Genomic DNA, 26,499 nt, shown 5'->3' with positions numbered 1-26,499 from the left:
TCTGATCGATGTCGGTTAGGGTGATAAATCCAATGTGACTGAAACAAATATAACTATCAGTTCGGATGTGACTGAGCTGGTTACTGAAAAGCTGACAGGAACCAGGGAGACAAAGGATATGGTGAATTACAATGGAAAACTTTGCGAGTTACTGCATCTGAATACAGAATATAGTTTGTGTTTAACAGGAAAGAATGTTATTCTGTAAGGAAAAGAGACTGACCACCTTCCAGTGGGAAATAACAAAAAAAAAAAAGTTCTTCACTCTCTAAGCTGACGAATCCCTCTGTGTCGCCAATGAGAGTCACAGAAGTAGAGACAGTCTGACACCTGATACCTGCAGTAAACAGCCCACAGTGACCCTCACTTCAACATCTCCACACAGACATGCTCCACACTCACCTCGGCTGTGAGATGTAGGGCAGACACTGAAGGAAGCTCCTCACTTCACTCTCTTCTTCTGACCAGCCCTCCAGCTCTACTGGTCTCTTGTCTGTCTGGAGTTTCAGCACTTCTAGTAGGAGGGAGGCCTTTCTCTCAGAGAGGTCTATAACCCAGACTGCAGGAGCTGACTGGTAAATGGGCAGTAGAGTAGGGAGGACACTCCTCTGTGTTTGGGACTCATAGTCCTTCACATGTGAGTACAGATACAACAGGAATCCACACTGTACAGATGGTCTGTTGTCATCACCATAAGGAAAAGTGCTGTAACTGCACAGAGAGGACAGACACTGGGAGACACTCCCTCCTGTTCCAGTGTCACTCTCTGCTGCTTCAACACTCAGCTTCAGCAGAAATGAAGCTAAATTAAACTCAATACACCATTCACCAAATCTGAAAAAAGAAGGCATATATTTGGTTTTATCTTTATATACAGATATAACAAACGACCAACTTTCACATTCATTTTCTCTAGGAAATTCAGCAAAATAGTTGTTGATTTTTTCTTTTAAATAAATCTAAAAGTAAAAAAAAACACTTCTAGATGAAAACACCACACAAAGGCTGATAAGATATTTTGCTAATATTGACTAATGCATCTGTACATTCAGACTAATGTGAAGATTCATTAGAAAAAAATATTAATCAGTGAAAATACAGCCTCTGAGAGTATATCTCTGTACTCTGCTCTGCATTTAACAGACATGTAAAGGCTCCCAAAAAATGTCAAGAAAGTTCCTCCTTTTCATAAAATTAATTTGGAAACTTGTCATATTGATTACAGAAAAGTCTAATGTAAAAGATTCACCTCAGCTGTGAGATGTAGGGCAGACACTGAAGGAAGCTCCTCACTTCACTCTCTTCTTCTGACCAGCCCTTCAGCTCTACTGGTCTCTTGTCTGTCTGCAGTTTCAGCACTTCTAGTAGGAGGGAGGCCTTTCTCACAGAGAGGTCTATAACCCAGACTGCAGGAGCTGACTGGTAAATGGGCAGTAGAGTAGGGAGGACACTCCTCTGTGTTTGGGACTCATAGTCCTTCACATGTGAGTACAGATCCAACAGGAATCCACATTGTACAGATGGTCTGTTGTCATCACCATAAGGAAAAGTGCTGTAACTGCACAGAGAGGACAGACACTGGGAGACACTCCCTCCTGTTCCAGTGTCACTCTCTGCTGCTTCAGCACTGAGCTTCAGCAGAAACTTCACAGCTGCCTGACGTTTGTTATTGTTCAATAAAATGTTTCTGGAAAACCTAAAAATAAGAAGAACACAGTCACTCTGTATGAAGGTGATGTTTCTCAGAATAAGGAAGTAATTTTACATGCACCGGTGATGCTGACACAAAAAATTTTACTTCATAATTTATGTGACAGTAGTTTGATAACTTTCAACAACACAAATTCTAAATGGTGTTACTCTCTCCAAGCATAACAAAGTCAATATTCAAGGCAAGGATGCAGAATGTATGTGACATTTTCATTAAAAGTACATTTGCAATGTTTATTTTTTAAAAATCTCAAATGACACAATAATAACATATGAAAGGACCTAACAGGCAGACAATGGTATTTTCCAGCTCGAGTCTAAGACACTCTGAAGTGGGTTAGGGTGTTAAATCCCATGTGACTGAAAAGCATGTAACTATCAGTACGGATCTAACTGAGCTGGTTACTGCTAAGCTGACAGGGACCAAGGAGACAAAGAATATGGTGAATTACAATGGAAATCTTCGCGAGTTACTGCATCTGAATACAGAACATAGCTTGTGTTTAACAGGAAAGAATGTTATTCTGTAAGGAAAAAAGAGACTGACCACCTTCCAGTGGGAAATACAAAAAAAAAATATTCTTCACTCTCTAAGCTGACGAATCCCTCTGTGTCGCCAATGAGAGTCACAGAAGTAGAGACAGTCTGACACCTGATACCTGCAGTGAACAGCCCACAGTGACCCTCATTTCAACATCTCCACACAGACATGCTCCACACTCACCTCAGCTGTGAGATGTAGGGCAGACACTGAAGGAAGCTCCTCACTTCACTCTCTCTTACTGACCAGCCCTTCAGCTCTACTGGTCTCTTGTCTGTCTGGAGTTTCAGCACTTCTAGTAGGAGGGAGGCCTTTCTCACAGAGAGGTCTATAACCCAGACTGCAGGAGCTGACTGGTAAATGGGCAGTAGAGTAGGGAGGACACTCCTCTGTGTTTGGGACTCATAGTCCTTCACATGTGAGTACAGATACAACAGGAAATATTCCTGCAATTTCCTGCCAGTCATCTCATTAAAGGGGCCTTTAAGTGCTTCTACAAATTCCTTGATGTTAAACACTGAGAATAAGGATTCAAGGAGTGTCTCTCCTGTCTGTTTTGCATGGTCAGCTGCTAATGAGCACATCTTCAGTACAAATGAAGTACATGAAGCAGGATTCTCATCAAAATGCTCTTTATCAAATCTGGAAAAGAATGAATATTCTTCATTTCATTTTTACATACAGACGTAACAAGGCTGACCAATTTTCATGCTGATTTTCTTAACGCAATTGGGAAATAAAAATCAACTTAACCGCCTTTGTTTTAAATACACATAAGAATAATAAAAAAAACACTTCTAGTTGAAAACACCACACAGAAACTTGATGAGAAACGTCCATATTATTGACCAAGGGTTCTACAAATACAAAGTAATGTAAAGAAACACCAGAACCCAATAATAATCATTCAAAATACGGTCTCCGTGAGAATAACTCTGCACTCTGCTCTGCATTGAACAGAAATATAAAAGCTTCTCTGAAAAATAGAGAAAGTTTCACCTTTTCATAAAATTCCCTTGGGAACTTGCCATCCTGATAACAAAAGAGTCTAATCTAAGAATCTCACCTCAGCTGAGAGATGTAGGGCAGACACTGAAGGAAGCTCCTCACTTCACTCTCTTCTTCTGACCAGTCCTCCAGCTCTACTGGTCTCTTGTCTCTCTGGAGTTTCAGCACTTCTAGTAGGAGGGAGGCCTTTCTCTCAGAGAGGTCTATAACCCAGACTGCAGGAGCTGACTGGTAAATGGGCAGTAGAGTAGGGAGGACACTCCTCTGTGTTTGGGACTCATAGTCCTTCACATGTGAGTACAGATCCAACAGAAGTGTCCCTCCTCTGTATTTTATATAATCAACTCCCACTGAACACATCCTCAACATAAATGAAGCAGGATCCTTAGGACATTCTGTAGAGTACCTGAAAATAAAGATTTCATTTTGCTTTAATGTATAAATGTAATAAAACTGATTAATTATCATGATGACTACCATCTTTAGGATATGGGGCAAAGAACTGCAACATAATCACAACTGTCTGAAGAACATGCTGGAGTCTAACAAACTGCTTCTTTAAAACACCACACAGCACACAGTAAATGTAAAATGAGCCTTTTTTCTTTTTTGCTATTGCACTTATATTATACAGCACAATACCTTATACCTATCAGTTATGCATAGATTATGTACAACTGAACATTTCATATATATTCGTTATCATATATTATTTTTTTCTTTATTCTTTGTATATTATTATCTATGCACAGCTGCTCAGAGTGACCAGGGTCACATTTCACTACATATTGTGTGTACAACTTTGTACATGACAAATAAACCTCTTGAACTCTATTGACCAAGGGCTGTAATCATGTAAAACTCTGCAAATCTTCACCAGAAAACAATATGAAACAGTCAGAGAACAGCCTCTGTGAGTATAACTCTGTATTCTGAGCAGTCATGAGATATATAAAGGTTTTTAGCAGCCAATAATGTAACAACTTATTACATTACCAGCAAAGTGGTATTACATTATTGGCCAGTTATTACATTATCACGTAGTATTACATTAAGAATGGAGCAATTATTACGTTACTGGAACTTATTACACCATTGGAAGATAGTACATTATTGGCTGATAAATGGTTCCTCTGAAAAATATAGACAAAATCTCATATTTTCATAAAATTCATTTGGAAAAATTCATTTTTGTAAAAAGGCTAATCTAAGAATCTTACCTCAGCTGTGAGATGTAGGGCAGACACTGAAGGAAGCTCCTCACTTCACTCTCTTCTTCTGACCAGCCCTTCAGCTCTACTGGTCTCTTGTCTGTCTGGAGTTTCAGCACTTCTAGTAGGAGGGAGGCCTTTCTCACAGAGAGGTGTATAACCCAGACTGCAGGAGCTGACTGGTAAATGGGCAGTAGAGTAGGGAGGACACTCCTCTGTGTTTGGGACTCATAGTCCTTCACATGTGAGTACAGATACAACAGGAATCCACACTGTACAGATGGACTGTCATCACCATAAGGAAAAGTGCTGTAACTGCACACAGAGGACAGACACTGGGAGACACTCCCTCCTGTTCCAGTGTCACTCTCTGCTGCTTCAGCACTGAGCTTCAGCAGAAATGAAGCTAAATTAAACTCAATACACCATTCACAAAATCTGAAAAAAGAAGGCATATATTTGGTTTTATCTTTATATACAGATATAACAAACGACCAACTTTCACATTCATTTTCTCTAGGAAATTCAGCAAAATAGTTGTTGATTTTTTCTTTTAAATAAACCTAAAAGTAAAAAAAAACACTTCTAGATGAAAACACCACACAATGGCTGATAAGATATTTTGATAATATTGACTAATGCATCTGTACATTCAGACTAATGTGAAGATTCATTAGAAAAAAATATTAATCAGTGAAAATACAGCCTCTGTGAGTATATCGCTGTACTGTGCTCTGCATTTAACAGATATATAAAGGCTCCCAAAAAATGTCAAGAAAGTTCCTCCTTTTCATAAAATTAATTTGGAAACTTGTCATATTGATTACAGAAAAGTCTAATGTAAAAGATTCACCTCAGCTGTGAGATGTAGGGCAGACACTGAAGGAAGCTCCTCACTTCACTCTCTTCTTCTGACCAGCCCTCCAGCTCTACCGCTCTCCTGTCTGTCTGGAGTTTCAGCACTTCTAGTAGGAGGGAGGCCTTTCTCACAGAGAGGTCTATAACCCAGAATGTAGGAGCTGACTGGTAAATGGGCAGTAGAGTAGGGAGGACGCTCCTCTGTGTTTGGGACTCATAGTCCTTCACATGTGAGTACAGATCCAACAGAAGTGTCCCTCCTCTGTATTTTATATTATCAACTCCCACTGAACACATCCTCAGCATAAATGAAGCAGGATCCTTAGGACATTCTGTAGAGTACCTGAAAATAAAGATTTCATTTTGCTTTAATGTATAAATGTAATAAAACTGATTAATTGTCATGATGACTACCATCTTCAGGATATGGGGCAAAGAACTGCAACATAATCACAACTGTCTGAAGAACATGCTGGAGTCTAACAAACTGCTTCTTTAAAACACCACACATACAGTAAATGTAAAATGAGCCTTTTTTCTTTTTTGCTATTGCACTTATATTACACAGCACAATACCTCATACCTATCACTTATGCATAGATTATGTACAGCTGAACATTTCATATATATTTTTTATCATATCATTTTTTCCTTATTCTTTGTATATATTATTATCTATGCACAGCTGCTCAGAGTGGCCAGGGTCACATTTCACTACATATTGTATGTGTACAACTTTGTACATGACAAATAAACCTCTTGAACTCTATTGACCAAGGGCTGTAATCATGTAAAACTCTGCAAATCTTCACCAGAAAACAATATGAAACAGTCAGAGAACAGCCTCTGTGAGTATAACTCTGTATTCTGAGCAGTCATGAGATATATAAAGGTTTGTAGCAGCCAATAATGTAACAACTTATTACATTACCAGCAAAGTGGTATTACATTATTGGCCAGTTATTACATTATCACGTAGTATTACATTAAGAATGGAGCAATTATTACGTTACTGGAACTTATTACACCATTGGAAGATAGTACATTATTGGCTGATAAATGGTTCCTCTGAAAAATATAGACAAAATCTCATATTTTCATAAAATTCATTTGGAAAAATTCATTTTTGTAAAAAGGCTAATCTAAGAATCTCACCTCAGCTGAGAGATGTAGGGCAGACACTGAAGGAAGCTCCTCACTTCACTCTCTTCTTCTGACCAGCCCTCCAGCTTTACTGGTCTCTTGTCTGTCTGGAGTTTCAGCACTTCTAGTAGGAGGGAGGCCTTTCTCACAGAGAGGTGTATAACCCAGACTGCAGGAGCTGACTGGTAAATGGGCAGTAGAGTAGGGAGGACACTCCTCTGTGTTTGGGACTCATAGTACTTCACACATGAGTACAGATCCAACAGGAATCCACACATCAAATTGTGCTTGTTTACATTATCTATGTGATTTTCATAAGCTCCTTTTATGATGGTATTGATGTTAAACACTGAGAATAAGGTTTCCAGGGGTGTCTCTCCTGTCATTTTTGCATGGTCAGCTGCCAAAGAGCACATCTTCAGCACAAACACAACACCAAAACACTCATCCGAGAATCTGAAAAAGAATGGATTTTTCATTATGTTTTTATACACACATATAACAAAGTTCATGGATTTTCATGTCAATCTTCTGCAGGAAACTGGATAAAAGCAATATCCCGGTCAATTGATGGTGTTTTTAAAGACACTTCCAATCACCAATAACTTAACAGATTTTCATTAATAGCATGAATAAAACAGACTCACAAAACATGCTCAATGCACCATGAGGTACATGAATGAAAAAATTCTGGGAAAAAAACGTTTTTCTCACATCGTTACCTGACCAATATTCTTCTCTCCTAACACGCCACAAGTCAGGCCCTTATAGTGATGCATTTATCACATTCACATCTATAAACAAAATGTAAGGGGGGGCTGTCGAAAGTGACAGCACTATATTCCTTGGATACCCTTGTCACCTGCTCTGCCCATCAAATCTGAACTTCTCACACACTCATCACCAACCTGTACAATTTCTAGAAGTATTTGATGGATAAACTGGAAATGTGATTTTTCCTGTTCTAGTTGTAAGCAGTAACTCTGAAAGTGCACATTTTCCATTTACTGCACATTCCACTTACATACATTTTTCCCCACCAGTTAGGTGGTTCCCTGTATTCCTTTGTGTCTTAATGTCTATGCCTCAAAGTGCCATATTATTCATATTTTTACATCTAAATATATATATATATTCTATTTATATTTGTCTTTTGCACTATGACCAACGTTGTCCATGACATAACAGCAAGAACTGTAAGATACACACTAGCAGTACAGATGTGCAAACATTCAAAAATCAAAAGTGTGCACATATATACAGACACACACACACTGTGAAACTGATTGTCACTGCTGATGACACAACACAGCACACAGTACACAACAATGACATGCATCCTTTGCATTTAACCCATATGTGATATTGTTACATAGCAGTGGGCAGCTAATTCAGCAGGTCTCCCAAGACAAATTGGTCCTAGTTGAGCATCAGACAAAGTATGATAAACATAGATCCCCAATCAAGATCAACAGAAAGGACCATGTGATTCTGCCCAGACTGGGGAGACCGGGGTCCGTCCCAGGGACCAGGCCTGCTGGGCGAGCTTGTTTGCAAGTGCATTGTGGCCGGGTCTCTACTCATGGGGCCTGGCTGGGCATGGCCCGAAGCAAGTATATGGGTCAGCCAACTTGTGGACCCACCAACTGCAGAGGGGAATGTCGGCGTGAGATTCAAGGTATATCAGGTGGCACTCACAGGCAGGGGCCTTGGTGGGCTGATTGTCAGCTACCAAATCTGGCTTTAAGAACATGGAACGTAATCTGTCTAATAGGAAAGGAGCCTGAGCTGTTGTGGGAGGTTGAGAGATACCGACTAGATACAGTCAGACTCACCACGATGCACAGCTCGGGCTCTGGAACCAAACTCATGGATTCTATTCCACTCTGGAGTTGCCCATGGTGAGAGGCGCCAGGCAGGTGTGAGTCTACTACCTGCTCCCTGCTTTGGTGGCAGTACGTTGGAGTTTACCCCAGTGAATGAGAGGATCGCCTCCCTCCATCTTCGATTTGGGGCACCAGTCCAGAGTGTCCGGCTGTCTTAAAGACTTTGGTTGGCAGATATAGTCAGGCAGTGGAAAGAATATTTCAAGGACCTCCTGAATTCCACTGACACTACATCCTTGGAGGAAGTAGAGCTGGAAGACTCAGAGGGAGACACCCCATCACCAGGGCTGAGGTCACTGAAGTAATAAAAAAAAAATGGTGGTAACCAATTTGGTGGTAAGGCTCTAGGGGTGGATGAGATTCCCATTGAGTTTTTGAACGATCTTGATGTCGTTGGGCTGTTTTGGCAGATACACCACTACACCATTGCATGGATGTGGGGGACAGTGTCCTTTGATTGGTAGACAGGGGTGGTGATCCCAGTTCTTAAAAAAGGGCACTGGAGGATGAGTGTGAAGCGGCCCAGATTAAGATCAGCACCTCCTAGTCTGAGGTCTTGGAGGGTGAATTTCCCTGTCTTGGCTGGGAATGAGTTACTGCCTCAAGCAGAGAAGTTTAAATATCTTGGGGTATTGTTCACGAGTGAGGGATGAAGGGAGTAGGAGACTGACAGGTGGATCGCTGCTGTGACTGCAGCAATGCAGAGGCTCTGCTGTTCTGTTATGGTAAAGAGAAAGCTAAGCTGAAAGGCAAAGATATTGATTTACCGTTCAATCTACGTTCCTATCCTCACCTATAGTTATGAGCTTTGAGTAGTGATCAAACAAATGAGAGCATGGACACAAGGGGTAGAAATGAGTTTCCTTTGCTAGGTGTCTGGACTCTGCCTCAGAGATGAGGAGGTGAGGGATGAGGAGCTTGGATATTCAGAGGGAGCTCAAAGTAAACCTGCATTGAAAGCAGCCAGTTGAGGTGATGTGGGCACCTATCGAAGACACCTCCTGGACACCTCTCAAGGGAGGTGTTTTGGGCATTGTTAGGTTGAAGAAACTGTTATTAATTATTTGTTATCATTCCTGTATAATCAGCAATGAGTGTAAATATGTATATATATTATTTTGTTTTACTTTAACCTCATACTTTAGATTATATTAGTTTACACGTATCCTGAGCACGTGTTTAAAAGTTGTCCACCTGAGTAAAACCAGAACTTCTTCTTACTCTCACAGTCCTTTCTTTGTTCTCACTCCAAGACCCCTGCCCCTCATTGACTATAAATAAAGGTGCCAAGGGGAACCACCCTTTGTAACACCTTCCTTTGTAGCCTAGCATGCAGAGAGTGTGGTTACCCTTGTGCAAGTAAAACTTTAAGTGTGTTGTCTCGTAATTAAAGGTGTGTGCAGAGTTGGAGTGGAAAGCCTGACGCTTTCTCCAACAGGCATGTCCGACTGGTAGAAGACCCCAGTCAGATGCAGGACCCGCTGGTGAGATAATGTCTCTTGGCTGGCTGAGGAATGCCTTGGTATTCCCCTGGAGGAGCTAGAGGAGGTGGCTGGGAAGGAAGAGGTCTGGACATTCCTGCTTAGACTGCTGCCCCTAAGCCCCAGCCCTGGACCATGAAGAATGACTGAATGAATGAACTTTCGGTCTGCAGTTAAACAGAAAACCGTGGACACTTTCCTGTGCAGAAAAATTAAGCAAACTGTTTTTACTATTAAAATGGGCCAAAAATAACCTTGCACAAACGAAAGAAACAAAATATTAAAGTACCTGTCACCTCTGATAATCAAAACTGCCAAACGTATACAATGCAATTATCATACAATCAAGCATTTTGTGGACAACAGCCAAAAGAAGACACAGAAGAGTGAAGGGAGAAAACTAATTGCCAGAAATTTGTGTCATCTAGTCATTTAGCATCAAAGACCATCATTTTTCAACCTGCCCTCTGAGAAGAATTTTCAGAAGTATTGGGTGCTGTGTGCTAAATGACTTTGCTAAGGTCCAAAGTCTGAAACACGACTTCCACTCAATAAGGCACCAAGTACAATGTCAAGAATGGGCATGGATACATCTCGAGAGTAATTTCACAAAGGTTTTGCAGACATATGACATGCTACTGACTCTTGACGGACTAGATGGATGGACCTATGGATGGACACTTCAAGTGCCAACAAGGTGGTACAGGAGTAATGGAGTGGGCAGCAATTATCAGTGATGAACTTGCAGGACCTTTCCAACTTGCAGAAGTTGTAAAAAGATCTACTGCCAAATTCCAGAAGGCACCATCTTCAAACACTGATACAAGAAAAAGTCAGCAGCTTTAAGAAAGGTTAGGGTATTCATGCAGGACATTGCCCCTTCCCATGCGTCAAAGTATTCCACTGATGAGTGTGGAGAGTGATATCTGCAGGGGAACAAGGACATATAGGGAGGCTCTGTGCGTACCAAAGTTAATCTATTGACGCAGGCTGCGGTGACAGTCGCTAGGCAAATGATATAGGGTTGACGCAATAACTAGGAACGTAAAGAATAACATGTTGCACCAGATAAGCAGAAACTGCTAGAAAGTGGAAAAGTATGGCAGGGGCGGAGGCTGCTTGTAGAAGGGACATAAGACAGACGATGAACAACAAGGAATCTTTCATGTGTCCCTACTGACTTGGACTAGAGCTAAATGATACGATTAAATTCCCCCACGACTTTCTTAACTGACAAATTATGCTGAAGTGCTGAAGTACCAGTGTTGCAAAAATATTATCATTATCAGCCTACCTTACACACTTTCTCCACCTCTCCAATAAAACATGAGACCATTAAATTTAGTCGATTTCCCCACAATACATTTCGCTAAGCAGCTACATGACTAGCAACCATAAATTATGTGGACCAGGGAAGCTAGCGATGAAAAAGCAATATGTACTCTGTAGTGGTTAAATTTTTGGGTTGATTTGGGGTCTATCACGAGTAAGGTGTACATCTTAATCCATATAATGTTTTTGTGAAGTGGTAATATGACCAAGATCAAACAGAGTAAATATAGGAATGGCAGACCAACGCCTCTGATCATCTCATCCTTCTCTCTGCTGACACAAAGTGCCATTGCTTCAGTTTTGCTTCAGTTTGTCAGAAAATCTGAAGTGGTCCAGATCCACCCCAACATAATGTGTCTGCAAAATCTGGAAAAGATTGTAATTTTTGAATTATCATGCTGACATGATATCATGCTGACAAGTAAGCATTTCATTGTACATGGTACTCGTACTTGTACACATGATAATAAAGGAACTGAATTGAATTGAATTGGAACGGGCTTCCCCTTTGAGTCTGGTTAGGCTGAGGGCTTCCCCTTTGAGTCTGGTTAGGCTGAGGGCTTCCCCTTTGAGTCTGGTTAGGCTGAGGGCTTCCCCTTTGAGTCTGGTTAGGCTGAGGGCTTCCCCTTTGAGTCTGGTTAGGCTGAGGGCTTCCCCTTTGAGTCTGGTTAGGCTGAGGGCTTCCCCTTTGAGTCTGGTTAGGCTGAGGGCTTCCCCTTTGAGTCTGGATAGGCTGAGGGCTTCCCCTTTGAGTCTGGTTAGGCTGAGGGCTTCCCCTTTGAGTCTGGTTAGGCTGAGGGCTTCCCCTTTGAGTCTGGATAGGCTGAGGGCTTCCCCTTTGAGTCTGGTTAGGCTGAGGGCTTCCCCTTTGAGTCTGGATAGGCTGAGGGCTTCCCCTTTGAGTCTGGTTAGGCTGAGGGCTTCCCCTTTGAGTCTGGATAGGCTGAGGGCTTCCCCTTTGAGTCTGGTTAGGCTGAGGGCTTCCCCTTTGAGTCTGGTTAGGCTGAGGGCTTCCCCTTTGAGTCTGGTTAGGATGAGGGCTTCCCCTTTGAGTCTGGTTAGGCTGAGGGCTTCCCCTTTGAGTCTGGTTAGGCTGAGGGCTTCCCCTTTGAGTCTGGTTAGGCTGAGGGCTTCCCCTTTGAGTCTGGTTAGGCTGAGGGCTTCCCCTTTGAGTCTGGATAGGCTGAGGGCTTCCCCTTTGAGTCTGGTTAGGCTGAGGGCTTCCCCTTTGAGTCTGGTTAGGCTGAGGGCTTCCCCTTTGAGTCTGGTTAAGGTGAGGGCTTCCTCTGTCAGACCCTAGAGGACGGGCTCCCCCTCTATGTCTGGTTCCTCCCAAAGTTTTTTTCTTCTAGGGCATTTTGGCTTGCTCATTGGGGGCTTTTGGTGGGGGGGGGGATAATGTAAAGCACTTTGACACAATGTAATGTTGCTATACAAATAAAATTGAATTGAATTGAAAGTGTCTGCGTTGGCCTTCTCTCTATTATCACTATGCGGTGCTGCGTCAATTTTAGTGTGATTTATCTTAAAATTCGATGAGGTGCAGATCTTCAACCTTAAAATATGTCTGCAGAGGTTGAAAGAGATCTGTCAAATATTTTAGTTACCACGCCAACAAGATCAGACATCTGAAACAATGTGGCACTACTTCTGTTTTGGGGCAATCTGTCTCAAACTTTGACTAGTTCCAGCTTGTCATCCCTACAATGTTCCTACAAAATGTGAAATAAAAATGTTCACAAGTTATACAGCTGCCATTTCCTTCCTTTATGCTACTATTTCATTTCTTGTGCAATTTGACTGAAAATGAAATCAGGTTTAGATCTTCATCCATAAAACGCTTCTGTGAAGTAGTAATAAGATTAATTAAATACAAGGTCAAATGTCATTTAAGGACATATGAACAAAAGAAATTTACAAATGAGAGGAGGCCATTCGGCACATCAAGCTCGTTTGGGAAGAACTTAACTTATAGCTCAATAGTTGTTAAAAAAAAAAGTAGTGTTTTCTCAAATCCATTTTAAAATGTTCTCCCGCTAATTTCCACTTATGGCCACGAGTTCTAGTATTTAAACTAATATTGAAGCAGCCATTTGGCTGAACAGCATCCAGACCTGTTAGAGTCTTATATACCTGGATCATGTCTTCTTATATACCTGGATCTTAGCCTTCTTTGCTCAAGGCTGAACAGATTCAGCTCAACTAACCTCTCCTCATAAGAAATTCCTCCAGGAATCATTCTCATAGGCCTACGTTGCACCTTTTCCAAGGCAACAATGTCCTTCTTAAGGTATGGTGACCAAACCTGCACACAATATTCTAGGTGGGGGTCTTATCAAGGAATTATATAATCGTAGTATTACTTCCCTTTACTTAAACTCCACATACCTAGAGATGTAACCCAACACCCTATTGGCCTTTTTTATTGCTTCCCCGCACTGGCGAGAGTGGGACATGGAAGCATCAACATAAACACTGAAATCTTTCTCATAATCACCTACCTTTATTTCAGTGGAACCCATAAAATATCTGTACTTTATATTTATGCTCCCTGCATGGATTACCTTATATTTATCTGTTAAATTTCATCTGCCAGGTATCAGCCCAGTCTCTAATTAAATCCAGATCCCACTGTAGCCTCTCCGCTGCTAGATCAGTATCTGCTACACCACCCACCTTGGTGTCGTCTGCAAATTTAACCAGTTTACTGTATGTATTGGTGTCAATATCATTAATGTAAATTAGGAAAAATAGTGGTCCTAAAATTGAACCCTGCAGTACCCCACGATGAACGCAGGCCCACTGTGACATTGTGCCTCTAATAACTACTCGTTGCTTCCTGTCTGTTAACCAATTTTCAATCCAAGCTGCTACAGTTCGTAAAATCCCTACAGCTTTGAGCTTAAGCAAGAGCCGTTTGTGGGGGACAACATCAAAGGCCTTCTGCAAATATAAGTAGATCACATCATAGGCCTTTTTTGTGATCAATTTCTCTTGTAGCTTCCTCAAAGAACTCAAGTAAATTCGTTAAACAGGATCTACCTCTCCTAAATCCATGTTGGCTATCCTTCATAATGTTATTTGAATCCTGGTAATCTACTATTTTCACTTGGATTAAATCTTACATTATTTAAACTCAAAATCAAAAGTAGGTGTGACGCCCGCTCCGTCCGCTCCTCGTGTGTGCCACGCCCCCTAATTACCCACGTGTGATTTCCTGATCGTGCCCAGTCGTGTCTTGTTTCCTGCTGCCTTGTTTCATGTATTTAAGTTCCTGATTTGTACTAACCCGTGTCTGTCATTGATGTTAGTTGGCGTCTTCTGTTCCCTGCCCCGGATCCCCTAAATAAACCCCTGTTTGCCCTGCTATCGCCTTGTCTCCCGCTACCTGCCTGCCGATCCGCACAATCGCCGCTCTGCTCGCGATCGCTGCCGATCTCCCGTGACAGAATGACAGACCACAACAAGGCTAACTACATCTCCGAGGAGGAGTACTTCCGCCTCGGAGACCAGGTGGTTTTCTGGAAATCCCAACCCGGTATCTCGGAAGATCTACCTACGTGGCGCCTCATCCTCCGGTGTGAGAAGACCCTCGGGGAGCTAGCTCTCGACCTAGAAGCCCGCTTGGCCGAGGAGCTGCGCGAGGGTCTCCTGCGGATAGCTCAGCTCCGGACCAAGCGCTCAGTCGCTCCCAGCGAGCGGGGACCAGTACTTCCGCCGTCCGCATTGGCGGACGTAGCTCCACCTCCCGCCGCTACCAAAAGCCGGAGGAGGAGACGGAAGGAACCGGCGATCGCCCCGACGATCGCCTTGAGGGCATGTGCCCTCATCCCGGCGGCCCTCCCGGAGGAGGATCGGGAGGTCTCCCCAATCGTCCGGATGGTCCCTAGCTCTGTTAAGCTGTCTCCCCAGGCAGCTTTTCCTGTCCGGAGAGCACCGGTCCCGGCTACGCCGTCGGAACGGCCGCCGTTGCCGGCGGACCCCGCTCCTGTGCAGCCGCCATTGCCGGCGGACCCCGCTCCCGTGCAGCCGCCATTGCCGGCGGACCCCGCTCCCGTGCAGCCGCCTGCTGCAGCTCCCGGGCAGGCGCCCCCTCTGCAGCCACCTGCTGCAGCTCCCGGGCAGGCGCCCCCTCTGCAGCCGCCTGCTGCAGCTCCCGGGCAGGCGCCCCCTCTGCAGCCAGCTCCTGTTCCTGACCGCGCTCCTGTTCCTGACCGCGCTCCTGTTCCTGACCGCGCTCCTGTTCCTGTCCCGGCGCCCCCTCGGCAGCCGCCTGCTGCAGCTCCTGGGCCGGCGGCCCCACAGCCAGACCGCGCTCCTGTCCCTGGCCCCGCTCCTGTCCCTGGCCCCGCTCCTGTCCCTGGCCCCGCTCCTGTGACCCCTGGTCCCTCGCCCCGGCAGCGTCGACCCCGACCTAGGGTCGGCCTGTCTGTGTCCCGCAGGGGAAGGGGACACAGACGCAGGGCTGGGGTCCCGCCCGCCCTGCCCCCTGGCTCGCCCTGCCTCGCCTGCGCTGGGGCTCGGTTGGCGCCTGCGGGTCCTGGCCCTCCGGGTCGGCTGTCGCCTGCGGGTCCCTCTCCGGTGCCTCGTCGCCCTGCCTCGCTCCCCCCTCCGGTGCCTGGTCGGTCGCCTGGGGGTTCCCCGACGGCGGCTCCTCGGTCGCCTGCGGGGCCCCTACCTTCGGCCCGTCGGAGGACGTCGCCGCCTGCGGCGGCTCCCCCCCTTGCCTTGCCTTCACCCTGGCCCCTTCCAGCTCCCTCGTCCCCTTCCCTGGTGCTCCCTCCTGCTCCCTCCCTGGCCCCTCCGCGGGTCCCTCGCCCTGTCTCCTCGGCCCCTCCGAGGTCCCCTCCGGCTCCGGCCTCCCGGCTGCCTGCGGCCCCTCCGGCTGCCTCCCGTCGCCCGCTGGGGCTCCCTCGGGCTCCCCTTACTTCCCCCTCCTTCTCTCCCTTCTTTCCTGTCTCTGTCCCGCCTGTCTTTGTTCCTCCTCCTGCCTTTGTCCCGCCGTCCTCTATTCCTGGTCCCTTTGTTCTGCCCCGCTCCGTTCCTGGTTTCCCGTCGTTCCCTCCCGTCACTCCCGCTCCTTTTGTTCCGCCTGTTCCCTCTGTTTCTCCCTTCCTGGTCTGTCTGTCGGCCTTTCCTGTCTTGTGTGATGTCCTGTCCTGGCTCCTGCCTCTTTGTCTGTTTTGCCTGTCTGTCTTGTTCCCTGTTCCCCGTTGATTTTTTTGCTTTTGTCTTTCAGGTCCTGTTCTGCCTCGCCCCGTCCGTCGCCCCCTTCCTTGGCGCGCCCGGTGTAGCGCGCCTTTGGGGGGGGGTTCTGTGACGCCCGCTCCGTCCGCTCCTCGTGTGTGCCACGCCCCCTAATTACCCACGTGTGATTTCCTGATCGTGCCCAGTCGTGTATTGTTTCCTGCTGCCTTGTTTCATGTATTTAAGTTCCTGATTTGTACTAACCCGTGTCTGTCATTGATGTTAGTTGGCGTCTTCTGTTCCCTGCCCCGGATCCCCTAAATAAACCCCTGTTTGCCCTGCTATCGCCTTGTCTCCCGCTACCTGCCTGCCGATCCGCACAATCACCGCTCTGCTCGCGATCGCTGCCGATCTCCCGTGACAGTAGGCACTGTAAAATAATAATAATAATAATAATACATTTTATTTAAAAGCGCCTTTCAAGACACTCAAGGGCACTGTACACAACAAATGATAAAACAAACATAAAAGCAGATAATTAACATAATCCTTAAAAAACAATCCACAATAAGAAGACAGATTCAAAAAATGGTTATATGGAATAAGCAGTTTTAAACAAGTGAGTTTTGAGTCTAGATTTGAACAGAGGAAGAGAAGTAATGTTTGTAATGTCGGGAGGAAGCGAATTCCAGAGCCGGGGAGCAGAGCAGCAGAAAGCCCTGCTCCCCATAGTGGCAAGACGGTGGGAAGGGACAGAGAGAAGAAGAGAGGAAGAGGATCTGAGGCAGCGAGATGGAATGGCGACCTGAACCAAATCAGACAAATATGGAGGGGAGAGGTGGTGTATGGCCTTAAATGTATACAGGAGGATTTTGAAATTGATGCGATATTTAACTGGTAGCCAGTGAAGCTGCTGCAGAACAGGAGTGATGCGGTGGATAGAAGGGGTCCTGGTGATAATGCGAGCAGCAGAGTTCTGGACAAGTTGGAGCTTATTGATGGATTTTTGAGTAAGACCAAATAAGAGTGAATTACAGTAATCGATACGGGAAGTGACAAGACTATGGACAAGAATGGCAGTGGCGTGTGGGGTGAGAGAAGAACGGAGACGATTAATGTTGCGCAGATGAAAATATGCAGACCGAGTGATATTATTGATATGTGAATTAAAAGATAAAGTGCTATCTAGTATGACACCAAGGCTTTTCACATATGGGGACGGGGAAACCAAAGAGTCATCTATGGCAATGGGAAAACAATTAGTTTTGGATATTGTTGATTTGGAGCCTACTAGAAGAAACTCTGTTTTAGTACTATTAAGTTTAAGAAAGTTTGAAGAAAACCATGATTTAAGTTCAGCTAAACAGAGGCTAAGGGAAGGTGGAAGAAGAGTGGAATCAGGTTTAGTAGACAAATAAAGCTGGGTGTCGTCGGCATAGCAGTGAAAATGAATATTATATTTACGGAAGATATGACCAAGAGGAAGAAGGTAAATAATGAAGAGGAGGGGCCCCAGAACAGATCCCTGGGGGACACCAGTGGCAACAGGGGAAGGCTGAGAAGTGAAAGATTTAAGCTGGATAAACTGAGTGCGGTCAGACAAATATGATTTAAACCAATCTAATGGTGTATGGGAGAGACCAATGGAGATTAACCTACTAAGAAGAACAGAGTGAGAGATAGTGTCAAAGGCTGCACTCAGATCAAGGAGAATAAGAATGGTAAGAAATCCAGAGTCAGCTGCCATAAGAAGGTCATTGGTTATTTTTATGAGTGCTGTTTCAGTGCTATGGAGAGGGCGAAAACCGGACTGAAACTGTTCATATAAATTGTTGTTAGTTAAGTGAGAATGAATCTGGGTTGCAACTATTTTTTCAAGAATTTTTGAAAGGAATGGTAAATTTGAGATAGGGCGGAAATTATCAAAATGATTAGGATCAAGACCTGTTTTTTTCAATACTGGGGTGATAGCAGAAGTTTTGAAAGAAACAGGAACGGTTCCAGTGGTTAGTGAAGAGTGAATGATTGCAATAATAAGGGGTAGCAGAGAGGGTAGACAGGCTTTGACTAGAGGTGTAGGAATGGGGTCTAACTGACAGGTGGAGGATTTTGACTTACAGATAAGATCTGAAATATCAGAAACAGAGGGAAGCTGAAAAGCAGAAAAACAATGTAATGGCAACATAATTTCAGGAGAGGTACTACAAAAAACATCAGGAACCAAGTCTTGATGGATTTTGTGAATTTTGTTAATGAAAAATAACATTAGAGAGTCACAAAAGGAAGATGAATAGAGGTGAACAGGTAGAGAATCTGGTGGCTTGAAAGTAGAGTTAAGCAGTGAAAACAGTGATTTAGTAGAATCTTCATTTGAACAGACAATGTTAGTAAAATAAGTAGATTTGGTTTGGTTAATGCATTCCTTATAACATGAAATATGATTATTATACATTTCTTTATGGATTGTGAGACCAGTTCTTTTATACAGACGTTCAAGCTGTCGACCCTTTGCTTTCATAAGCCTGAGTTCAGCTGTAAACCAGGGTGCTGACTGAGAAAATAATACAGATTTGATTTTTATAGGAGCAACAGAATTTAAAATACTATTAAGACTACTGTTATAATGAGAAACCAGATCATCTAAAGTGAGCAAGTTATTGAAATGCAAAATACTCGAAAAAGCAACAGAAAGGGTGTCAGAATTAATTTGTTTGATGTTACGGTAAGAAATGGTGCGAGGATTCTTTAATACAGAAAGGGTCATTTTAACATTAAAAGAGAGTAACAGATGATCAGTGATTGGCAGTTCGTCAGCCTTACAGTTGAAAGGAGTTAATCCAGAGCAGCAAACTAAGTCCAAAGTATGGCCCTTAGTATGAGTGGGAAAGTTTATATATTGATTGAATCCAAAACTGTCGAGGCAGGATGAAAAGTTTATGGTGAGAGGATGATTACTGTTGTCCATATGTATGTTGAAATCACCCAGGAGTATTATATTAGGAGAAATAGTAGCCAAGTGGGTCAACAGATCGGCAAAGTCACTTATGAAATCAGAATTTGGCTTTGGAGGACGGTAGATAGCAACTACAACAGTTGGAACAGGTCCCGAGAGTTGGCAAACAACGGATTCAAAAGAACTAAAGATAGGTACCGACAACGACCGAACTTTCCAATTCTCACGATAAATTACCGCAAGACCTCCACCACGGCCGGACTCCCGAGGTTGACAGGTGTAAACAAACCCCGGGGGAGTGGAGTCGTTGAGCTGGGAGAAATCTTTGGGCTGTTGCCACGTTTCAGTCAAACAGAAAAAATCAAACTTACGGTCGGTGAGGAGGTCTTGAACGAGATGTCCCTTGCTCGTAAGCGAGCGGATGTTAAGCAGACCGAAGTTGACACAGGTGCTATCAGACTTGGCGAAAGTGTTAGCCGACCTGGCCAGGCTGGCTAATACACTGTGGTTAACAGCCCGGTCAGAGTTCAGTGGAGAACAACGAGAAGTGGACCAGAAAGATTGTATTGGCTTGGCGTTGTCATAATGAAAGTTCCGGCGAGAGCCCCGATGAATATACTTTCGGCGAGGGAAAAATGCGATGTCCGTGTAAGGATGAAGCACAGCCGGCGGTAGAGCAGCCAGGTGAAAGCGAAGTCGGAGGAGCGCATCAGCTGTATACTGGTAAAGGCCAAAACCAGGTCGATGGACCAACGACATGAGAGTCCAGGCAAACACGAACAGTACACAGGTCCTACCAGACAACATCACAGGGGAAGACGCCGGAAAACCAAGCAGCCAGGTAAAACGAATCCGTCAGATATTGTAGTCCGTGGGAGACCGCAGCCAAAACAAACCGGTAGGTTAAACTAGGCCCAATACTCAAACTCTTGCAAAATCCGCCAGTAGTGTCAGAAAATATAAATAGATAAAAGGTGTTTACTAAAAATATTTAAAAATAAAATTAAAAATAAGAATACCGGTGAGCAGCGGCAGCAAAAACGCGCCAGCGTTCACTCAACCGACTCTCTGCATGCAGGTTAGGCCACAAAGGCCAACCCTTTGTGGTCTGTAATTAAATGCTAGTAGTATTAGAAACAAAATTCATGATTTAGAGCTTTAATTTCATCAGACACTTACGACATTATAGGAATAACAGAACCATGAAGGAGTGACAATGATGGTGAAGAATATAATATGGATGGTTACACATTGTTCCGTAGAGACCGGATAGGCAAGAAGGGAGGTTTTGTTGCAGTATAGGTAAAAGAAAACTCGCAGGCAAGGGAGCTCACTGATAAACATAAAAGTACAGAAGCTGTATGTATAAAACTAGATGCTAAAAACTCAAATGGCCTAATTGTTGGGGTTTGATATAGAGCATCTAATGTAACTGCAGAGGAAAGCAGAATGTCATGTGACGATATCAGGATTATGAGTAATAAAAATGATGTGGTGGTTATGGGTGATTTTAATTTACCTGGGACATAGTGGGACATATTCTCTGGCTAAATGAATTTGAGATGATGGAATTAGTACAGGATTGTTTTTTTACTCAGTTTAATAACCCTGCCAGGGGAGAAGCCCTTCTTGATCTTGTTTTCTCTAATAACAAGGATAGGACTGGAAAATTAGAGGTTTTAGAACCATTGCACGGTAGTGATCATAGCATGGTTAACTTTGAGGTAAATTTTAGTGTCCGAAGAGCAAAGTCCAAAACAAAACTATACAATGTTAGAAAGGCTAACTTTAACGGTATGAGACTGAAATTAAAAACTGTAAACTAGCAAAACTGTTAAAGAGGCATGGGAATTTTTTAAAAGTTAATTGTTGCAAGTGCAAGAGGACTTCATACCTGTTTCCAACAAAACTAAATCTAGGAAACTACGACCAAGGTGGTTTACTAATGAAATTAAGAATAAAGTCAGGAGGAAAAGGGCTCTGCTACACAAATGGAAAATAAGTAATGATTTCAAAATAAAGCAGGAGAATCTAAGTCCAGAGGTTGAGTTAAAAAATAACATTAGACTCTCCAAGAGGAATGTAGAAAGATTGCATTGGAGGATGACAATAAAAGTTTCTTCCAATATTTTAACTCCAAAAGAGCTCTAAAAACTGAAATCACTAATCTGCAGGATAGTAAGGGTCTTATAGGTATAGGTTAATCAGTTTAATTAGCATTACTGGAAAAATAATGTGAGCTTTAATTCAAGAGAAAACAGTAGATTACCAGGATTCAAATAACATTCTGAGGGATATCCAACGTGGATTTAGGAGAGGTAGATCCTGTTTAACCAATTTACTTGAGTTCTTGAGTTCTTTGAGGAAGCTACAAGAGAAATTAATCACAAAAAGACCTATGACGTGATCTACTTAGATTTGCAGAAGGCCTTTGATGTTGTCCCCTACAAATGGCTCTTGCTAAGCTCAAAGCTGCAGGGATTTTAGGAACTGTAGCAGCTTGGATCAAAAACTGGTTAACAGATAGGAAGCAGTGAGTAGTTATTAGAGGTACAATGTCACAGTGGGCCTGTGTTCATACTGGGGTACCGCAGGGTTCAATTTTAGGACCACTATTGTTCCTAATTTACATTAATGATACTGACGCCAATACATACAGTAAACTGGTTAAGTTTGCAGACGACACCAAGGTGGGTGGTGTAACAGATACTGATCTAGCAACAGAGAGGCTACAACGGGATCTGGATTTAATTAGTGACTGGGCTGATATCTGGCAGATGAAATTTAACATAGATAAATGTAATGTAATCCATGCAGGGAGCAGAAATATAAAATACAGATATTTTATGGGTTCCACTGAAATAAAGGTAGGTGATTATGAGAAAGATCTCGGTCTGTATGTTGATGCTTCCTTGCCGCACTCTCACCAGTGTGGGGGAGCAATAAAAAAGGCCAATAGAAACTTGGGTTACATCTCTAGGTGTGTGGAGTTTAAGTCAAGGGAGATGATGCCGCAATTATATAATTGCTGCATAGGGTGCAATGTAGGGCTATGAGAATGATTCCTGGTCTTAGAGGAATGTCTTATGATGAGAGGTTAGTTGAGCTGAATCTGTTTAGGCTTGAGCAAAGAAGGCTAAGGGGGGACATGATCCAGGTATATAAGATTCTACGATGCTGTTCATCCGAATAGCTATTTCAACATTAGTTTGAATACTAGAACTTGTGGCCATGAGTGGAAATTAGCGGGAGAACATTTTAAACTGAATTTGAGGAAGCACTTCTTTACATAGCATGTAGGTAGAGTATGGAATAGTCTTCCTGTTAGTGTAGCGCAAGCTAAAACCCTGGGTTCCTTTAAATCAGAGCTAGATAAGAGTCTCCCCAAATGCGCTTGATGGGCTGAATGGTCTCCTCTCGTTTGTAAATTTCTTATGTACACGCAGATAACAGCATTTTCCAGCTCGTACGTAAGACACTCTGATCGATGTCGGTTAGGGTGTTAAATCCAATGTGACAGAAACAAATATAACTATCAGTACGGATGTGACTGAGCTGGTTACTGCAAAACTGACAGGAACCAGGGAGACAAAGAATATGGTGAATTACAATGGAAAACTTTTCGAGTTACTGCATCTGAATACAGAACATAGTTTGTGTTTAACAGGAAACAATGTTATTCTGTAAGAAAAAGAGACTGACCACCTTCCAGTGAGAAATAACAAAAAAAACTGTTCTTCACTCTCGAAGCTGACGAATCCCTCTGTGTCGCCAATGAGAGTCACAGAAGTAGAGACAGTCTGACACCTGATACCTGCAGTAAACAGCCCACAGTGACCCTCACTTCAACATCTCCACACAGACATGCTCCACACTCACCTCAGCTGAGAGATGTAGGGCAGACACTGAAGGAAGCTCCTCACTTCACTCTCTTCTTCTGACCAGCCCTCCAGCTCTACCGGGCTCCTGTCTGTCTGGAGTTTCAGCACTTCTAGTAGGAGGGAGGCCTTTCTCTTAGAGAGGTCTATAACCCAGACTGCAGGAGCTGACTGGTAAATGGGCAGTAGAGTAGGGAGGACACTCCTCTGTGTTTGGGACTCATAGTCCTTCACATGTGAGTACAGATCCAAAAGAAGTGTCCCTCCTCTCTGGTCTGTGTGATCAGCTCCCACTGAACACATCCTCAGCAAAAATGAAGCAGGATCCTTAAGACATTCTGTAGAAAATCTGAAAAATGTATTTTGTTTTAATATACAAATGTAACACAACTGATAGATTTTCATGATCATGTTCTTTAGGAAATGGCACAAAGTGCAACATCACTGCAACATAAGTTTGAATACCACATTAGAGTCTAAAAACGTGCTTCTTGAAAATTTCACAAAAAGTTTATGAGCCTTTTCTGTTTTTTTACAATTTACTAACGGTTATATATGTGAAAAATTGTGTAAACTTTCATGAGAAAGCAAGAAACAGTCAGAGAACAGCCTCTGTGAGTATAACTCTGTAATCTGTTCAGCAGTCATTAGAAATATACAGTATAGGTTTGTAGCAGCCAATAATGTAATAGCTACCAAAATGCAATATGCCAATAACCTAATTTCTTAATGTAATAAAAGTCTTTAATGTAAGAACTGGCCAATAATCTATTAACCTCATTGCATTAACAGGAAAAAGTTATTACGTTCTTGGTTCAGGAAGTGTTTTACATTATTGGCCAGTTATTACGTCGATTGCTATTACATTAAGAATGGAGCAATATCGTCATTAGCAGTTATTACATTACCGGCTACTAGAAGGTTCCTCTGAAAAAATATGGACAAAGCTTAACATTATTTGGAAACTTGACATACACATTATGAAAAAGTCTAATCTAAGAATCTCACCTCAGCTGTGAGATGTAGGGCAGACACTGAAGGAAGCTCCTCACTTCACTCTCTTCTTCTGACCAGCCCTCCAGCTCTACTGGTCTCTTGTCTGTCTGGAATTTCAGCACTTCTAGTAGGAGGGAGGCCTTTCTCTCAGAGAGGTCTATAACCCAGACTGCAGGAGCTGACTGATAAATGGGCAGTAGAGTAGGGAGGACGCTCCTCTGTGTTTGGGACTCATAGTCCTTCACATGTGAGTACAGATCCAACAGGAAATCTTCCTGCAATTTCCTGCCAATCATCTCATCAATGAGGCCTTCAAGTGCTTCTACAAATTCCTTGATGTTAAACACTGAGAATAAGGATTCAAGGGGTGTCTCTCCTGTCTGTTTTGCATGGTCAGCTGCCAAAGAGCACATCTTCAGTACAAATGAAGTACATGAAGCAGGATCCTCATCAAAACGCTCTTTATAAAATCTGAAAAAGAATGGACATTTTTCATTTTCTTTCTATATACAGAAGTAACAATGCTTACCGATTTTCATGCCCATCTTCTCTAGGAAATTGGGCCATAAAAATTTACTTAACCGCATTTGTTTAAAGTACAATAAAAGGTAAAAACCACTTCTGGGTGAAAACACCACACATAAGATGATGAGCCACTTTTATATTATTGACTAAGGCTTCTGTACATTCAGAGCAATGCGATGATTCACCAGAAAACAACAATAATCAGTGAAAATACAGCCTCTGTGAGTATATCTCTGTACTCTGCACTGCATTCAACAGACATGCAAAGGCATCTCTGAAAAATATAGAGAAAGTTTCACATTTTCATGAAATTCACTTGGGAACTTGCCATCCTGATAAGAAAAGAGTCTAATCTAAAAATCTCACCTCAGATGTGAGATGTAGGGCAGACACTGAAGGAAGCTCCTCACTTCACTCTCTTCTTCTGACCAGTCCTTCAGCGCTACTGGTCTCTTGTCTGTCTGGAGTTTCAGCACTTCTAGTAGGAGGGAGGCCTTTCTCTCAGAGAGGTCTATAACCCAGACTGCAGGAGCTGACTGGTAAATGGGCAGTAGAGTAGGGAGGACACTCCTCTGTGTTTGGGACTCATAGTCCTTCACATGTGAATACAGATCCAACAGGAATCCACACACCAAATTGTGCTTGTTCACATTATCTATGTAATTTTCATAAGCTCCTTTTATGATGGTATTGATGTTAAACACTGAGAATAAGGTTTCCAGGGGTGTCTCTCCTGTCATTTTTGCATGGTCAGCTGCCAATGAGCACATCTTCAGCACAAACACAACACCAAAAGACTCATCCGAGAATCTGAAAAAGAATGGATTTTTCATTATGTTTTTATGCACACATATAACAAAGTTCATGGATTTTCATGTCAATCTTCTGCAGGTAACTGGATAAGAGCAATATCCCGGTCAATTGATGGTGTTTTTAAAGACACTTCCAATCACCAATAACTTAACAGATTTTCATTAATAGCATGAATAAAACAGATTCACAAAACATGCTCAATGCACCATGAGGTACATGAATGAAAAAATTCTGGAAAAAAAAGTTTGATTATAGTACAGTATGATTCACATAGACCTCCAATCAAGATCAACAGAAAGGACCATGTGACCCTGCCCAGATTGGGGAGACCGGGGTCCGTCCCAGGAACCAGGCCTGCTGGGTGAGCTTGTTTGCAAGTGCATTGTGGCCGGGTCTCTACTCATGGGGCCTGGCTGGGCATGGCCCGAAGCAAGTATATGGGTCAGCCAACTTGTGGACCCACCAACTGCAGAGGGGAATGTCGGCGTCGGATTCAAGGTAGATCAGGTGGCACTCACAGGCAGGGGCCTTGGTGGGCTGATTGTCAGCTACCAAATCTGGCTTTAAGAACATGGAAGGTAATCTGTCTAATGGGAAAGGAGCCTGAGCTGTTCTGGGAGGTTGAGAGATACTGACTAGATACAGTCAGGCTCACCTCGATGCACGGCTCAGGCTCTGGAACCAAACTCCTGGATTCTATTCCACTCTGGAGTTGCCCATGGTGAGAGACGCCGGGCAGGTGTGAGTCTACTACTAGCTCCCTGCTTTGGCGGCAGTACGTTGGAGTTTACCCAAGTGAATGAGAGGATCGCTTCCGTCCATCTTCGATTTGGGGCACCAGTTCAGAGTGTCCTGCTGTCTTAAAGACTTTGGTTGGCATGCTGGAAGGCATCCCCTCCAGGGGCTCCATTGCTCTACTAGGGGATTTGATGTTCATGTGAGTAACAGCAGTGAAACCTGGAAGGGTGTGCTTTGGA

At 43.4% G+C, this 26,499-nt stretch overlaps 1 protein-coding gene across 1 annotated transcript in view; it reads right to left on the bottom strand.

Moving 5' to 3' along the window:
• The window catches only part of LOC125727462 (uncharacterized), a 74,445-nt gene that overhangs the window by 16,345 nt on the left and 31,601 nt on the right, over positions 1 to 26,499 (bottom strand). Inside the window, exons 13-18 of the mRNA XM_049004178.1 lie at positions 25,076 to 25,519; positions 24,197 to 24,655; positions 23,190 to 23,537; positions 6,484 to 6,927; positions 1,250 to 1,696; positions 403 to 834 (exon numbers count right to left, since the gene is read on the bottom strand). Coding sequence (XP_048860135.1) covers positions 403 to 834; positions 1,250 to 1,696; positions 6,484 to 6,927; positions 23,190 to 23,537; positions 24,197 to 24,655; positions 25,076 to 25,519 — 2,574 coding nt within the window. The remainder of the gene's footprint in view (positions 1 to 402; positions 835 to 1,249; positions 1,697 to 6,483; positions 6,928 to 23,189; positions 23,538 to 24,196; positions 24,656 to 25,075; positions 25,520 to 26,499) is intronic.

Source organism: Brienomyrus brachyistius, unplaced genomic scaffold (assembly GCF_023856365.1).
Source record: "Brienomyrus brachyistius isolate T26 unplaced genomic scaffold, BBRACH_0.4 scaffold98, whole genome shotgun sequence".
Taxonomy (NCBI): Eukaryota; Metazoa; Chordata; class Actinopteri; order Osteoglossiformes; family Mormyridae; genus Brienomyrus; species Brienomyrus brachyistius.
Note: the sequence above shows the minus strand (reverse complement) of the source record. Positions and strands in the feature narration are given on the sequence as shown.